At 41.0% G+C, this 17,799-nt stretch overlaps 1 protein-coding gene across 1 annotated transcript; it reads left to right on the top strand.

The window, feature by feature from the left end:
* The first annotated feature begins 2,177 nt into the window (after positions 1 to 2,177).
* Positions 2,178 to 16,056, top strand: GLCE (glucuronic acid epimerase). The gene is made up of 5 exons (XM_034435500.3): positions 2,178 to 2,727; positions 3,035 to 3,226; positions 11,241 to 11,830; positions 12,896 to 13,141; positions 14,016 to 16,056. Exons 2-5 carry the CDS (start codon positions 3,195 to 3,197, stop codon positions 15,038 to 15,040), a joined length of 1,893 nt encoding a protein of 630 aa, XP_034291391.1. The 5' UTR covers positions 2,178 to 2,727; positions 3,035 to 3,194; the 3' UTR covers positions 15,041 to 16,056.
* The last annotated feature ends 1,743 nt before the right edge of the window (positions 16,057 to 17,799 follow it).

Below are 17,799 nucleotides of genomic sequence, written 5' to 3'. Positions count from 1 at the left end.
TGCAGAAAATATATCAAGACCTAGAAAGATGGAAAAGGCTAAAACTGTCTCTGATTGGTAAAATAGCAGCGATTAAAATGAACATCCTACCTAAAATTCTGTTCCTATTTCAAAATATTCTGATAACCTTAGATAAAAAATTCTTTCTGGACCTGAACAAACACATTAGAAATTTTCTATGGGAGGGTAAGAAATCGAGGATCTCCTTTAAGATACTGCAAGGGAAAAGAAATTTGGGAGGATTTGGGCTCCCCGATTGGGAAATATATCAAAAGGCGGCGAAAATAATTTGGATTAAGGAGTGGATCATGTTACGAAATAGGAGAATCCTGACATTAGAAAGACATGACCTATTGGAAGGATGGCATGCTCACCTGTGGGATACAAAGAACAAGAAAAAATCCTACTTTCATAAACTCAAAATTAGGGAGACTCTTATATGCACGTGGGAGGAAATTAGACAGAGAATTTATACTAAGGTACCTAACTGGCTTTCTATTACGGAAGCGTTGGCGGCCCCAAACAGGAGAGACGATTATAAATTGGCCACATATAAAGACATCCTTGATGAAAAGGGGAAGCTCAAACCTTTGGATTTATTGAGGGACCAGGGTTTCAATTTGGATTGGTGGAATTACCTGCAGATTAATTCAAGATTCCAAAAAGACAGAGACCAATTTGGTATAGAAGCAAAATATGGAAATTTTGATAAAATTATTTGGGGAATAGACAAGAAAATGCTAGCAAAAATATATAACTTCTTATTAGATGAGGATAGTGCAGAGATTATAGCAAAAAATCAGCTAAATATTTGGGGAAAAAACCTGGGATACAGATTAAATTTTAACGACTGGGAGATGGCCTGGAATAGGAATTATAAAATGACGAAATCGGCAACATTTAGAGAAAACCATTATAAAATGCTACACAGGTGGTATCTAGCACCAGCTCGGCTAGCAAAAATGTTTCCCAACCTCTAAGCCACGTGTTGGAAATGTGGAAAAACGGTCGGCACCTTCTATCATCTATGGTGGACCTGTCCAGAGACCAAAAGGTTCTGGTCAAAAATTCGATATTGGCTTTGTGAAATAACGGGACAGGAGATAGTTCTATCTCCAGAAATCTTCCTCCTGGGTATAATCGGAGATGGCTTTAATAACAACAAAACGCAATTCATAATCCAGATTACAACTGCGGCTAGACTAGCCTTTGCGAAATACTGGAAAAATAAATCCATACCCTCAGAAGAAATACTAATAAACAAAATCCTAGAGTGCGCAGAAATGGCAAAATTGACGAGTGAGATAAATAATGAGGACAAATCTAAATATTATGAAGTATGGGGAAATTGGTACAATTGGTTGAAGAACAAGACAAAAACATGATTTTAGGATATGACTTGTTATGCACTCGAAATACGAGCTATATTGCATAGAATATTGTACAGCTAAGGATGTAGTTTATTTAACGTATGATTCCGTAAATTGTATAAACACTGTACCTCTGAAGGAAATAGAGATTGTATATTTTCTTTTATAATGGAAAAATTTAATAAAGTATATTTTAAAAAAAACAAAAAAAAATGAATGGAAACTAATCAAGGAAAGAAGCAACCTGGAATTAAGGAAAAACTTCCTAGCAGTGAGAACAATTAACCAGTGGAACAGCTTCTCTCCAGAAGTTGTGGGCGCTCCATCACTGGAGGCTTCCATGAAGAGACTGGACAGTCACTTGTCTCTAATTCAGTGTTTCTCAACCTTGGTAGCTTGAAGATGGGTGGACTTCAACTCCCAGAATCCCCCAGCCAGCGCTGCTGGCTGGGGGATTCTGGGAGTTGAAGTCCACCCATCTTCAAGCTACCAAGGTTGAGAAACACTGCTCTAATTGCATAGAGTCTCCTGCTTGAACAGGGGGCTGGACTAGAAGACCTCCAATGTCCCTTCCAACTCTGCTATTCTGATTCCGTCTACAGCTCTCTTGACACGAGAGATTCCGCCATCCAGCCACGCTCTCGGTGCCTTTGGCGCAGCGCTGTGTGGGGAGCGGAACCTGGCTGGCGGTTTAGGGCAGCGTTTCTCGATGTCGGCAACTTTCAAGACACGTGGACTTCAACTCCCAGGATTCCCAGCCACGGCTTCCTGTGCTGCGCCGCGATTGGCTCCCTCTGGCCTCCGCTCAAAAAGAGAGGAACGGCTTTGCCATTGGTTGCGGAGACGGGGCGCGCTGGCAATTGGGCGAGCCCGGCTTTAATTGACGGCGCCCCGAAGAGGTCCTCCCACCGAGGTGCTCTCGCGGGAAGTCAGCGGGAAGAGGGCGGAGCCGCTTTCCTCAGGGCCGAGCTGGCTGGGCCGGGCAGAGTGGCCAGTGGGGCCGCCGGCGCCGGGACGCTCTCTCTCTCTCTCTCTCCCCCTCTCCGGCCTCCCAGCGGGAGGGGTTGTGGCTCTTCTCTGGGGGGGGCGGGGGTCCGCGTTGCTACGGAGACGGAGGCGCACCAGCTACTCCCGGCCCGGCGGGGCCTACCCCGAAAGGCGCGCGCGGGCTGCGGGACGGAGCGGCGCCCGGAGCGGCCCTTCCGATGCGGAGAGAGCGAGCGAGCGAGCGGGCGAGCGGGCGGGCGGGCGGGCGGGCTCCTTCGACTCTCCGGTCTTGCGCCTGCCTGGCGCCGGCGGTTGAAGTTCCCTTAAGGCCGTGCCGAGGGCGGGGAGCGGCCGAGCCCCTGGGAGCAAGGTCAGCCTTCGAGTTCCCGGAGGGCGCGCGGGAAGGGCCGGGGGGGTCGCTCGGAGCCTCCGTTCCCGCAGAAGGGGGAAGGTCTCCGCGCCTGGACTGGGCCGGGGGTCTCCCGGGATGCGAGGCCGTTCCTGCCCGGTGCCCGCAGCCGCCACTTCGCCCCCGGCAGAGCAAAGGAGGCCCTGGAAACGGCGCGGCTCTTATGGCTGCCACGAACGGCTGAGGAAAACGTCATTTGGGGGAACATTAAGATCTGGAAAAGGGCGTGGAATTGAAGCTGTTGCCTTCGGGCCCTTCTTGTCTCCAGGTGTCAGCAGGTGGTCTGAAGGCTTCGCGATGGCTTCGTCCAGGACCCAGGAGAGAGAGGAGTCCCCGGGGAAGACCTGCTGGGCGCTGGGCGTCTGCAAAGCTTCCTCCCAAAGACCCCCCACCGCCATTTCTCCTCTTATGGCCGTTGCTGCTGCCTTATGACCAATTACAACCTTCCGAATTTTAGGTGGTGAGTAGCATGGACCAGCAGGATGCCATTTGGGTGAATGCCACCACGCTTGTTGCGGTGGTCTTCGGCTGGGCCCCGTGTGCACGTGGCAGGCTTCCTGGTGTGGCCCCTGGGGCCAAAGGGCCCCCCTGCCATGTCCATGCCTTGCGATGGAAGGGCTCTCATTGGCTTCTGAAGCCGATTCACCTCTTTGTCCCTGGAGCAGGGCACCTCTCCCAGCTGTGTGTGCCTTGGCTCTGCACGTGGCCTATTTCATCTCATGCTGCTTATTGTTTTTGTGTCCTGCTTTTTGAGCAAAAGTGCCTTTCCCGAGATTGTAAATGTGACACTTAGAGCATACAGTCCAGGAGCTCTTGGTTTCATGGATGAGCCATCTCTTTGATCTGTAGTCCTGGGACAGTTAACTGTCAGGTGTCTCATGTCTTAACGGATGAGGAAAGAATTTTCCCCTGCTTGCCACAATGTCCTTTCTTCCTTCCCTCTGGGAGGCCTTGGCTTCTCTTGCTAATGACAAGCCAGTGTATTGCCATCCAAGACCCTGTGATCAAGGTTGGATAATCATTAATGAAGGAGTGAAGGCTACTTTAGACAGTGGATGTGGTCATAGGAGTGGGTGGGTTTTACTGGTTCTTTATGGATAACATCTGTTGGAACTTTATGTGCAGGCACTGACCATACAATGTATCTGTAGCACACAGTAGCTAAACTATCTCAGCAAGCTTCCATCCATTCTTCCATATTTTTCCTTATTTTTCAGATGAGCTGCTAGTTGGAAATATTCTGCTATACTTTTATGCTCATTTTCAGGAGGAAAGCTATGCATTGTTGGTACTATAGAGCCACAGTGTCACATGACGTTTCGTGACGTTTTTCCTCTTCGCAGAGCTGGGAAGGGCGTGGCCTGCACGTGATGCCTCCGGCCCATGGGCCGCCAGTTTGACACCTCTTCTTATAGAGGAAACAGGCTGCAGTAGCTTCTTGAGGTTTGTGTGAATGATGCAGCCTTGGCAAATAACTGCAGAGGCACAACAGGGTTGAGTCTACCCTGTTACTATTGGAGAAAGGATTTTGTGGTAGCTGCTTCCATAGTGCGGTTTGTTTATTTGTAGACCGTAAATTGCAAAAGCCTATAGTGATTAGCAGCTGGCTGATAGCCCAGAAACATGCAAAGCTGGTCTCGTAGTGCTTGGCAGTAATTTTGGTAAAATAGTTATCCCTGAGCTCTTTCAGATAGATCCTTTGACAATGATACAATATTTCCATTTTACAATGCTGATTCTGTCCAAATACTCCCCCAGGGTTAGGGTTAGCGTAAGATATTTTTCCTAGCATAAACAATGTTTATCCTCTGGAATTGTCAGAAATGCCAGCTTGATGTTCTTTAGTATAGGAGGCAAATTAAGAGGGAGCAGTGGCATATCTTTCTATCTTATACAAATGTTATTCTTTCTACATGAAACATGGAAATTGATGGCTTACTATCTTTCACAGCATAGATGAATGGATGGCTTTCAGGTTGGGTATTACCTTAAAGTCACATCCTTTGCTTCTGTTCCTCTAGTCTAGGTGTAAACTGAAATAAATGCTATTTGATAAATTCTAGCAGAAACTTGACTTGATTTGACTCATGGGTGCTAAAATAATAAGTTTGCTAAATCTTAGTCCCATTCTTTGCAAAATAATTTTGAAGTAAAAATCAGGTAGAATGTCTTTAGCTGAGTCTCTCCTTAAATATTGCTATGTTAATGTTTCTTTCTTACTCTTGGATTTTATGGGATTACAGTTCCTGTTGTCCCAAATCACTGACCATACAATGTCTGTTTGGCACCATGACAGGGAAGATTGTTGAGTATTTCTGACCTAAGCAGAGTATTCTGAAGTATTCAAGATCAGTCTTGATCTTACGGCCCACTGGATGAGAACTATATTGAGTTTAGATGTCTGGACTTAAGAGAATCTTCTCTTCTGCATTGTTCCATGTGTGTCATGATAAGTAACCTTTCTTTTGAATTCAGAAGCACTCACTAATCAATGAATATATAGTAGCCTTTTTTCTTTTTGCAGCTGAAAAAAAAACCAAAAATAAAAAACCATGGAAGCATATAAAGTTGTCAACATGTTGTATTGTGCAGTTAAAATATTAACATTTAGTCATGTTGTTAATAGAAGACAGAAATTAAGTATATAAACTACTATATATAATCCGTAGTCTTCCAGTTTATATACTTACATACTGATACAGAAAGTATCTGGATTGTTAATTAAAAGTGCACAATATTCATTTCTGTCGTCTTTCTCTTAGTTTCTTTTTTTTTTTGATAGTTTTTTTTTATTTTTTACACAATGTATTTTTGCTGAACAGAGTATTCGGCCAGTTAACAAATTTAAACAATTTTTAGACTTTTCAACTAAAATTACGATTTCTATACCTCCTTTTTTGCCATAACATTTATTTTCATCTATTTTGTACCAATATTACCCTTCATTTTCATCTCTAATTTTGACCAAATTCCATTTTCCCTTCTATTCTATATTAAACCCCTTCCCATTATCATCTAATTTTTATATCCATCAAATTAATTAATTATGTGGTATTATAGTTATTTAATTCTTATATTAATAATAAACCCACTTATAACATACATTTCCTTAACTAATACAATCCAACATTTTAATATAAATCGATTATATAGATATCTTTTTCATTTATATATGAACCAGAAGAAGAAAAAACCTTAGTTGAATTTAAAAATATTCTATTATCCTCTAATCATATAGCTTTCTCCCTGTATTATTCCAAATCATTACTTAATCGTTTGTACACACACCACCGTAAACCATTAAAAACATTTCAATTATTATTCCAATTATTTTTCAATTCATTTTCACCATCATATGATTTAACATTATTTCTTACTAAAATTCATATTTCAATTCTAGTCATATACATCATATTCCTCTTTCATTTCTTTCCTTTTTTCCCTTTCCCTTTTTATTTTTACCTTTTTCTTTCCCCTTTTTTCCTTTTGTGCCTTAAAATCCTGATCTCTCCTGTTTTGACCTATATTTCCCATTGTTCCCCCTCTCTTTTCTCTTTTTTTTGTTTCACCACTGTTTATCCCGCTATTTATCCCAGTATTATCATTTTGTATTTCAAAGTCCTGAACTCTTCTATTTTGCCCTATATTTCCTGTTATTTTCTACCCTTTTTATCTTTTTTATCTTTTCACTGTAAATCCCAGTGTAATCATTTAAGTACTTTATATTCTTTCTGTTCCATCCTCCCTTCCTTATTTGTCTCTTTCCATCCTCTTTATTTTTTTCATTGTTAATCCCAATGTAAACTCTAAAAACCTCCTTTTTATTATTACTATCCACATGTTCAGTTACTTCTTCATATTTAATCACATTGTCTTTATCTTCTTTATTTTCAGCCTCTGTCTTGCTTCTCCATCGTCATTTCCTTGTCCGCTTGCGTATGCTCCATCTCAGCTTTTGTGTCCTCAGATTTTAATCCTCCATGTAACATTGTAGTTATTTCTCTTATTTCCATTTTCCATGACAAGTACATTGAATTAATCATTTCTCTAATTTCCTGTGCCATTTTATTCTTTTTGAGTTAATATTATTTCGGTTTTAAAAGTTCCATTGTATTCCTTTATTTTTCCAAAGTCAAGCCGCTTGCAGGCAAAAAAAATCCTCCCCAAAAGTTCTCACGGCTGTTATCTGTAAAGTTCACAATTTTCCAAAACAAAGACCAAGTTGCAATATTCCTTTTTACTCCTGAAGGTGTCTCTCTGCAATCCACAATTTCCAATTGTCTAACAAATATCCATTTTGTTTCAATCTACATTAACAATCTTACTTAGCTTCTCTTTTTCTTTTTAGCTTTAAAAATATCAAAACAGTTTTATAGTCCAGTCCGAATTTAAACAGCTCTTCTCACTTCTTTTTTCAATTTTTTCTTTTATTTATACAACATTTCTGTTACAGGGCTTATTGTCCATTCTCTTTTGTTTTTCTTGAAATTCGAAAAAGAAAGGGAAAGAAAGGATCTATTTATTTCTTTCCGATCCTTTAACCAATCTTGGGGCAATTTCTCTAGTTATTTAAAATTTTCCAAATTATTTCCAAATAATTTTGTTCAAAAGTCAATTTTTCATTGGGTTTTTGTCCCTTTAAGATTATGCTTCAAAATCATCTTTTCTTCCCCCCCGTAGCTGCTGTTTTATCGCTAGGGGTCTTAAAGTTAATTTTTTTTCCTTATTGTTATTTCAACCATGGGTTGGCTGTCACTCACCTGGCTTCAAAAAACTCCATTCCATTCATCACTCCTGCTCAATGCTTAGTCCGGTTGCCCCATCTTTGTGACAGCCGCAATGGCTGCCGTCCCCCGCTGCCGAGTCATAGAGAGTTTCCTCTGACCTTCGAGGAACTTGCCTGTTGCTCTTGGTCTTCCGAGGTGCCTCTCCTTCCCCATCCCTACAGAACGGTTCTGGTTTGAAGACCCCTTGGCAGCGGTTCGTCAGTCCAGGTTTTCACGGAGCTCATCAGAGCCCGCTAATTCCCCGACTGTCTCGCTGCGACGCTTCCGATCGAATCCCCCCCGTCTTTCTCTTAGTTTCTAGGCCATTGGCAAATAATGGAAAAGAACAGATGTACTGTGTCTATAAGAATAAGTCAGCCTTCCAAAACCAAATTTTCAAATGAAGAACTTGTGTCCGAAAGGGAGCCACTATATAAGAGGACTCCAATCTTGGCAACTTTAAGCCTGGCGGACTTCAACTCCCAGAATTCCCCAGCCAGCTTTACTGCCAAGGTTGGAGACCCCTCCACTATACCACATGACAGTTTCATATGGACCCAAGTTACTTTTTGAGCATCATTTCCCCAGTAATTCAATCAAGGCACCAAATTCTTATAAAAACACATGTGGATGCCCACTATCCGTCTGATTTTGACCTTTTGAAATTCTTTGTCAAACTGCGTGTTTTTTATTTGTATTTGACTCGAATTCTGTGAAATACCATTCAGCCTCATAGCATAGCATAGCATATATATTGAATCATGGTGCTGATGTACCAATATTAATACAATATTGATTTCATGTAAAATGAAATTCTTCTTCACATAAAGCTACCAATTGTTTTAAGTTCTGTTGAAGTTTTTGACCTGTTGCCACATGCTCAAAACTATAGCAATGATAAGTCTGAATAAATGAGGTTTTAATTAGCCAGTTGTTTTTTAAACACATTCTTCCCTGTCCTGGCCCATCTCTTGCCAGAAGCCCTTCTTGTAGGTAATGTAAGTTATAGTCTAGAAATCCAAAGTTCTCCCGATGGCACCATCCCTTGAGCCAGCAGTTTACTTCTACAATCCTCCTTTGCCTTGTTGGGTGTTGACCTATAGTTGACAGTATCGAAGACTACCTGGGTGCCATATTGGTTTGCTTTGATGCCTAGTTGCTCAGTCCTTGATGTTATTTCCAGGCTCTCGGTTGTATTGTTCATCCCAACATGTAAGGAGAAAGAGATAATGATCAGTGGGCTTGGTTATTTTAGTAAGCAATTGGCAAATCTCTGGTTTTACCTGCTTACTTTCCTCACTTGATTATCAGGTCTGCAGATTGCTGTTTCTGTTCCTCTTAAGAAGTGAGTCACCTATCACCAACAATGTCATTCATTCATTCATTCTTCTTAACTGCCCATCTCCCTCAGAGAGGGGCTGTGGGTTGAGAAGTCTGAGATACTGGAACATTTGAAGACCCTTCTGATGTTTCCATGTTTTCCTTCAGAGGGAGATTTTGAAATGATTGTGCAGCTCCAGGGGTTGTGGGAACATTTTTTTCCTTACGATTAAAGTGTAGGTTCAAGAATAAGTAGTTTCCTTATTGCTCTGTTAAGTTTGGATATAGAATTCTGCCTTTACTGGGAGTTCTTTGTGTTCAGGGATGCTTCTAGACTCTATAATTTCTCTTTTAGCAGTCCAATTAATTACATTGGATGCAGGTATAATTTGAATTCTCCCTGGGCAGGAATACAAACATGGCACAGACTTTGCAAAATACTTTCTCTATAACTTTGTTATTGTCCATTAATGCTCCCGGTAAATTCAAGAACAGTTAGTCTTTTGCTCCCTCTTGTGGCTAATGTTCAAATTAATACTGTAGCCTTTAACAAAATTTCAAAAATTAAAAATGTTGAAAGATTTTTTTTGCTAATTAAATGTTTTTCAAGTTGAATGATTTTCAGTCGTTTATTATAAATATTGTTTATTTATTTAAAAATAATTTAAAAATTGTAAACAATTTTTTGAAAATATTTTTTTTTTAAAAAATTAAAAATTCTATTAACAATTACTCAGTTTGAAAAAAAAGCAGGATTTACAAGCATTACCTTGAAAGGAATGGAAAAGCAGTAAGTCCAAGCTTCACTTCTTTTTTTATTCGAGTTCCAAACTTCACTCAGAGTGATAAAAGGGGAAAGGTGGTGTGCATGCTCCTTGTCCTATAAAGCCTCTTTAGGACTGCCCCGAGGATGGATTCGGGTTGAGCTAATCTCCTCCTCCTCCTCCTCCTGCCTTGGGAGGCTATCACACATAACCTGACTTCCTGCAGGCAAGCTTCTTTTAGACACGGTGTTCAGCACATCAAGATTCAGGTCATAAATTTATTATTCTTCATGCAAATGTTCAAAAGTAAATTCAAGGCAATCAGAAGTTTTACTTTTGTGGCAATGACTTAATTTTTGCAACCTTCTGTGAAAAATTAGTCTCAAAAACCTTGTAAGTCCATAAAAAGTAGGCCAAAAAATCGAGGGGAAAAGGGGGAGGAAAAATAATGTAATAATGAATGAAGGAAATAACTCTGAGCTTCTTTAGAAATTCTGTTAAAACGTACTTATTTGCTCCCACTTATGGCTAATGTTGAAAGCTTGCAGCCAGTGTAGAAAAGGAATAGAAAAAGGAGAATAAAGAGCTGCTCTAGCTCTGTGTGTGTTTGTCATGAGTTCCTCCTCACTATTTTTTTCACCAGAGAAACTCCCTGTACAGTTTGTCTACACACCCCTGTTAAAATGCCAGGTTATTGAGACGTAAAAAGGATCAGACCAATTACTTAAGAATTCCATCTTTAATATAACACAAGCCGTACAATTGAATTGAAAAACAAACTAATCTTTTAGGGGGTGAAATAACAAAAAAACCGAGTTTATATATGATATTAAAGGTGGAAAAATTTCTTAAGTGATTCCTTGGTCTGATTGTTTTACATTTCAAAACCTGGCATTTTAATAGGGATGTGTAGACTTTCTAAAGCGTAGTTTCCCTCCAGCACTCCCCACAAGAACAGCAAGAGAAGCACTTACTATACAGCAGAAATTCCGAGGCTTCTCCTGGGCCATTTCAAAGTCAGTCCGTCAGATATGGGATCATTAGAGTCCCTTGTGATTCCCCGCTGTCAAAAATGCCTGTTGTTTGCACCAGTGGAAATTATTTGCATACTAATAATTTCACTTTTAGGTTACTCTCTGCCCAGGTGCCTGGGCCCCTTCAGGACATGGAGCTCTGGTGCAAAATAGGCCATTCTGCAACTACAGGCTTTTTTTTTTGCGATCCTGGAATGTGTTCTCACTGAAATCTCTGAAGCCAGTAGATGTCTTTTGAAGATGTTTTCTTTATTTACTTTGGTGATCTAGTCCTCATTTTGTTTTTGTTCCTCCTTTTTTCACTATACATTATTTTTATATTATTTTTCATGTATTGTTCTAAGGTAGTTTAGATTTCACAAATCCCTGCAACATTCTACTATGTAAGAAACAATATGAAATATTGTCAAATAGTATTACTGTTCTCTCTGCCATGAAGCTGCTGGTGCAAAACATGTACGTGCTCTTTCCCCAAGAGGGATTCCTGGAACCATCAGCTGGGGCTTGGAACTGTTCAGTCTGCTTATTGTTTCATGTGCCCAATCTGCTCTTCCACTCCGACTTTTAATTGAATTGAATTTTTATTTTAGGTATGGTGTGAATATGCGTTGCTTGGCAGCTCGAGTGAACTATAAGACTTTGATTGTCATCTGCATTTTCTTCTCCTTGATCACCATCCTGCTGTGGAACCGGTGCACCAGTGGGAAAATAGCACCTTTCCCGCATGACTTGAGTGGCAGTGTGAAAGCAGATGGATCAGAGAAGCGAGTGGCTGCATCAGAGAGCAGCCAGTGTGTGAACAGACCAGCTAAGCAGCAGAGTGAGGAAGCATCGCCCCAGGAGCAGCAGAAGGCTCCCCCCATTGTTGGGGGCTTCCATGGGAACAAAATCTTAGGGCTGAAATATGAAGAAATTGACTGTCTAATCAACGATGAGCACACTATTAAAGGCAGAAGGGAGGGGAATGAGATCTTTCTGCCTTTCTCATGGGTGGAGAAGTACTTTGAGGTTTACGGGAAAACTGCCCAATATGATGGCTACGACCGGTTTGAGTTCTCCCATAGTTACTCCAAAGTGTACACCCAGAGAGCCCCCTACCATCCAGATGGCGTTTTTATGTCATTTGAGGGCTATAATGTGGAAGTCCGGGACAGAGTGAAGTGCATCAGCGGTGTTGAAGGTTTGTTATTTTTGTTCAAAATACGTACAGATCCATGAGGGTGTAAATATTGATAGCTAAATTTTGATTCAATGCTTGCATTAAAACTTTAAAACTAGAGGTTGCCTTCAGCATTGGAAGGCAAAAGAAATACCGTGTTTCCCCGAAAATAAGACCCTGTCTTATATATTTTTTGAACCCTGAAATAAGTGCCTGGCCTTATTGCCATGCACTCAAAAGCCCGATTGGGCTTGTTATCAAGGGATGTCTTATTTTGGGGGAAACAGGGTAACCTCCATGGAGTTTGGTTCTTTATTTCAAAAACCATGATGGATTTTAATAGGAAATTTAATGAACTAGTTGAGATTCATGTTAATTATATTGTTTTTGTTCCACAGTGCAACAAAGTAAATGTTACCTTCGAGAATACAATAAATTTACAATATAACATCCATGATGTAAAATTAAACATAAAAAAATTAAGCAAAAGGTTTTTTTTCCTCCATTAGCTCTGTAGAACAATCCAGTTTTTAAAAGCCAATAATGGAGAGGGGGCAACCTCTTTTTCCCTAATGCAATCACACAGGAAAGTTGTAATTGGGTTAAGCCAGTGTTTCTCAACCTTGGCAACTTTAAGTCATTCTGAAGGATTCTGGGAATTGAAGTCCACATGACTTAAAGTTGTCAAGGTTGAGAAATATTGGGTTAAGCCATCCCAACTGCCTTAGATAGTATCCCTTGATATCTGCATACTTGAGTAGAAATAGGCTGCACATCTGTCAAGGCTTAAATACAAGAAATTCCACTTTGGCACAATTATTTGAAACCTTTAAAAATTCATATTGAGCAGTACCTTTATTGGTGTTGTACCTGCGAGGTTTAACATTCCCCAGAACTTGTTAGTCAGGCGAGGGTGTACAAAAGCAGGAGATATGCCTGTTTTGAAATCACAAAAACAGATCAAGCATCCCCAAATGGCCATGTTGGCATATTCCAGGAGAAAAATGACCAGTTTGAGGGAACGCTGGGACTTTTCAGAAAGAAAAACCACCCTGGAGATGCATAGAATGTTCTCTTATGTTTCAGGTGTGCCGCTTTCCACGCAGTGGGGACCTCAAGGCTACTTTTATCCCATCCAGATTGCCCAGTACGGGCTCAGCCATTACAGCAAAAATCTTACGGAGAAACCTCCCCATGTTGAAGTGTATGAAACGGCAGAAGAGAAGGAGCAGGGCAGCCCACCAGGCAAATGGATGGTTCCCAAAGGCTGTTCGGTCACGACGTTGCTGGACAAATCCCGATTCACAAATGTCAAGCAGTTTGTTGTTCCTGGTGAGTCAAGTGGACAGCAGGTTGCCTTTCCTTCGTGTAAAATTCGGCATTCCTGGTTCATGGCTCTCATTCTGGAGGCCCAAAAGGCAAGAGGAATGTTTTTGATGATGCACCTGGACGTCCCTGTTCCAAAATCATTGAACTCTCCTGAGATTGATGTGTGCGCACAAAAACACACACTTGGGACTGCCAAAATCTTCCAGTTTCAATGTTCCCAATTTAGCATTGTACGTCACTGGCTCCAAACTAATACCATGTTGAGGAAGTCACAGGGAGTTTGATTTCATTGTGGCCTGGGCAGCATTCACCGTAACACCTGGGATGAACAAGTGTCATAGAATCTCTGGTCCAGAAATGTCCCCTCAGGATAATATTGAGGTTGGCAGAGTAAAGGGAGGGAGCACTGCCTGATCAGATAGAGCTATGAGGGGAGGGGGGCAGCAGGCAGGAAAGAAGAGCTTTGGGGGGTTAAATTGAGGAAGGAACAGGTGGAACCTAAAAATTGTGAGCAACAAGCATTGATGAGGCTGGGAAAGGGGATGGTATGATCAAAGGCCAGAGACACACATTTGAGCTGTGAGTTGGAAATTTCTAATTGATTTTTACCAATAAGGATATTGCTGTCAGAATTAGCTTTATAAAGCACAAACCTTTGGCCTGACTTTCATGTTTTTAATGTGTAATAGTGAAGGGATTCAAGCTGATGTGTTTATTTCACCCTGTTGATTGAAGTTCCTTGGGAATTTGCTAAAGCATGCATCTTGGCTGATGAGCTAATTAAGGAAACTTATGGTCAGTTCTTCAGTACACAGGAAAAAACCCTCACACTTTGCTTCCTGACCATCTCTGTATTTCTTCATTTGTTTCCCTTCAGAAAACTCCGAGGGAGCCTCTCTCCAGCTGGGGAACACAAAGGACTTTGTCATTTCCTTTGACCTTAAATTATTAACGAATGGGAGCGTTTCAGTGGTTCTTGAGACAACCGAGAAGAACCAGCTGTTTACAGTGCACTACATCTCCAATTCTCAGTTGATTGCTTTTAAGGACAGAGACATTTTCTATGGAATTGGGGCCAGGACCAGTTGGAGCACAATCACACGAGATCTTGTCACTGATTTAAGAAAGGGTGTCGGACTCTCTAACACAAAAGTGGTCAAACAGACCAAAATTATGCCCAAAAGAGTGGTGAGGCTGACCGTGAAGGGAAGGGGCTTCATAGACAACATCACTATTTCAACCACTGCCCACATGGCAGCCTTTTTCGCTGCCAGTGATTGGCTGGTGAGAAACCAGGATGAAAAGGGTGGCTGGCCAATCATGGTAACCCGGAAGCTAGGGGAAGGGTTTAAGTCTTTGGATCCAGGTTGGTACTCTGCCATGGCACAAGGACAGGCGATTTCCACCTTGATTAGGGCTTACCTGTTGACAAAGGACCATGCCTTCCTCAGTTCAGCTCTGCGAGCAACAGCCCCTTACAAGCTCCTGTCAGAGCAACATGGCGTGAGGGCTGTCTTCATGAACAAATACGATTGGTACGAGGAGTACCCAACCTCGCCCAGCTCCTTCGTTTTAAACGGATTCATGTACTCTCTGATTGGCCTGTATGATTTAAAAGAAACGGCTGGCGAGAAGCTGGGCAAAGAAGCAAAGCTGCTCTATGACCAGGGCATGGACTCCTTAAAGGCCATGCTCCCCTTCTATGACACAGGGTCAGGAACAATCTACGACCTTCGCCACTTCATGCTGGGCACAGCTCCCAATTTAGCCCGGTGGGATTATCACACCACCCACATCAATCAGCTCCAGCTGCTGGGCACCATAGATGAGGCCCCCGTGTTTAAAGAGTTCGTCAAGCGGTGGAAGAGCTACCTGAAAGGCGGCAGAGCAAAGCACAATTAAGCTGAGCTGATAACCAAAACCACATTCCTTGGTCTGCAGTGCTTAGGAGTTGCCATCTTTAAGTAGAAAAGTGGAACTTCGGGAACTGTGTGTCTGGTGTGTGTGTGTGTGTGTGTGTGTGTGTGTGTATGCTTTTTTAAAAAAATGATTTTTGTTTTCAAAGAAGTGGTCCTTAAAACCCCTTTATAAATCAGTTGCATTCCAGTGGATAAATAGAGATGGCACTAGAGCAGGCATCCAATGACTGGACTGAATCAAAACTTGTTTACTTTCCACAGTGATCCATGATGATACTTAATGCAGAATAGAATGTGTACTTCTGATTTCCCCTCTTCTTTTCAAGAGAAATTCATTACAGACTCCCAATTTTGTTGCCTGACATTTTGCAGAAAAATGAGAATCCATTTTCCTTTCCTTAAAAAGAAAAAAAGTGAGGCTTTTTTTAAAAAAAAAAATAGCTTTACAACAGAATTTCCTGTTTGCTTGTATTCTCCAGATTGGTTGGTACGTTGATTAATTTTTTCCCTTTGTTGAAACAATATCGGAATGTTTTGGGTTCTGTATTGAGGGATAAACCCAACAGTGATTTTTTTGTTGTCTTTTTAAAATCTCTTGGGGATGAGACTTCTCCAGGCATGTTGGTGAAGCTCCTTGAAAGCAGAGGGAGCTGTAGAAGGTGCGCCCGGTGCTTGTCCACTTCTCATTTGCCTCTTGGGAGGTTTGCCCCAGACATTTCTGGTGGGATGGTATCCATCTGTACGTTTGAATGTTTTGTTCTTCGAGCACAACTACAAGCAGGTTGAGTTGATTGCACAAATATTGTAGCCATTTTGACTGTGTTTCCCTTGCCTTGATCTGCATTCTTCCACCAAATTTTGATCCCGTTACTCTTTTACATGTAACACTATTTGGTTTTTTTGTATGTACTGTATATGCAGTTTATTTTCTTGAGAAATTTGAACTGTTTCCTTTCAGGCTTGTATTGATTGAAATACAATGTATATTATTTGGAAAAATACTTCTCTGATTTTGTTAGAATGTCTGAAATATCACAAACGGTTGGTTGGTTGGTTTGCTTGTTTTCTTTTTGCAGCCTCTTGATCAAGAAGTGAGTTGAATGTTTCTATACTTTTAAAATTACATAATATGAATCAGATATTCATAATGACTATGGTACTTGTTCTACATTTTTCTTCTGCCCGGCTGATTTTCTAAACATTGCTAGCAGTCTCTTAAACCTGACTACTTGGCAACTGTTATTTACATTTCTGTTCCTAAAATTCTGCCTAAGGACACGGTGAAAAATTTCCATGGATATCTGGAAATTGTTATTGTGTTGCCAGAGCAGTTCTGTGAAACTTACATGCATCCCTGTAGATATTCTGAATCGTAGAATAACCTTCTCTAAGCAGACTGATGGGACTTCCATTTGCGTGACCACTTAGAAGCTCAGGAAGAAAGTGAGTTCTGTGAGTTACGCCATCGCCCGCAAAATGCCCTTCTCACACATGAAATTCTTCTCAATCTGTACCTTGCTTATAAGTAACTTTTCTGTGTTTGGCTGTTTCTCTGTAGCTGATAGAAAATGAATCTAGAAATGATTTATAAGTCATGCTAAGAATTGGCTCAGGAGGTCAGCTTTTTTCATAGATGTTGAAATGTCACTGGATGATATTTTAGCTAATCTTGACCAAAATTCACAATCCTGTCTAAAAGCTTGACAAGCTTCAGTTCTCATGCAGCAAAACCAGGTGCCCTAAAAGCATCTCAAACTTCCTATTCCTTCCTCCCATATTGCAAAATGCACAGAAACAATAAAAGGTGTATTTTAGTATTTTTAAAGCTACGAACACATTCTGATATTTCATTTCTTTTCACATATAATATCAACCCTCTCTGTTAAAGAGCTGTTGTGATCTTTTGATTTCAGAACCCTTCCCAGTGTTCATCTTTTCTCATGATAACATGCCTCATTTCAAACTTCCACACTGAGTTAAAAATAGTTACCATTTTTAGAAGTAAATCCCCAGGTCCCAATCAGTTAAAATATTTAGAGGCAAAAGATTCTTCCCAATAGAACTTCCAGACACTATTTTGCTCCAATTCCCTGAATGAGAGAGAGAGAGAGAGAGAGAGAGAGAGAGAGAGAGAGAGAGAAACTGTCTGTGTGAAGGTGCAGATCTCAGGAATCCTGCATGTACTGTAGTTCTTGGAGCCGAGAATTTGGGGGGAAGAATATATAGACTAGAAAGGGGAAGCTGTGAGTGTCTTATGTATACAGAACTAACTTAATATGTTTTTATAAAGATGGGCACAAATGGTAACATTTTCTGATTGACAGGATCAAATAATTGTGTTCCAGAAACTTTCCAGCAGAGCATCTCCTATCATCTGTTTGGCAGCCGTCATCCTAGTCTCTTCACTACTTTTTCACTCCTCCCACCCTTATCTAGTTCTGTCCAGAAGAAAGCAAGCCTATTCCTTGCACAGAGCATTGATTGCTGCTGGGTTAAATAGCTGGAGAGCTGTAGACAGAACATAGATAAAATCTGGAAATGCTCACCCTTGCTGTGATACCAAAAAAGGACATTATAGAAAGTTTCCCCAACAACTGATTATGTATATATCCAAGCAATATATTAACTCCCCTTATTTTTGCAGTTGATGGCCACTTGGATTTGAAGCAGTGTGTGCAGATTTTTGGATTGTACCGTTGTTGATTTGTTAGTGCCTTAACTCTTGTAGTCATTACGCTAATG

This window comes from Pantherophis guttatus, chromosome 13, assembly GCF_059756535.1.
Source record: "Pantherophis guttatus breed Tessera chromosome 13, ASM5975653v1, whole genome shotgun sequence".
Classification (NCBI taxonomy): Eukaryota; Metazoa; Chordata; class Lepidosauria; order Squamata; family Colubridae; genus Pantherophis; species Pantherophis guttatus.
This window is presented reverse-complemented; position numbering and strand designations above follow the sequence as displayed.

Excerpts from the sequence above, each read along its gene's own strand:
- GLCE (XM_034435500.3), top strand. The coding sequence starts at position 3,195 with ATGACCAATTACAACCTTCCGAATTTTAGGTG. Across the intron at positions 11,831-12,895 it reads GTGCATCAGCGGTGTTGAAG|GTGTGCCGCTTTCCACGCAG; the intron begins GTTTGTTATTTT and ends CTTATGTTTCAG. Across the intron at positions 13,142-14,015 it reads CAAGCAGTTTGTTGTTCCTG|AAAACTCCGAGGGAGCCTCT; the intron begins GTGAGTCAAGTG and ends GTTTCCCTTCAG.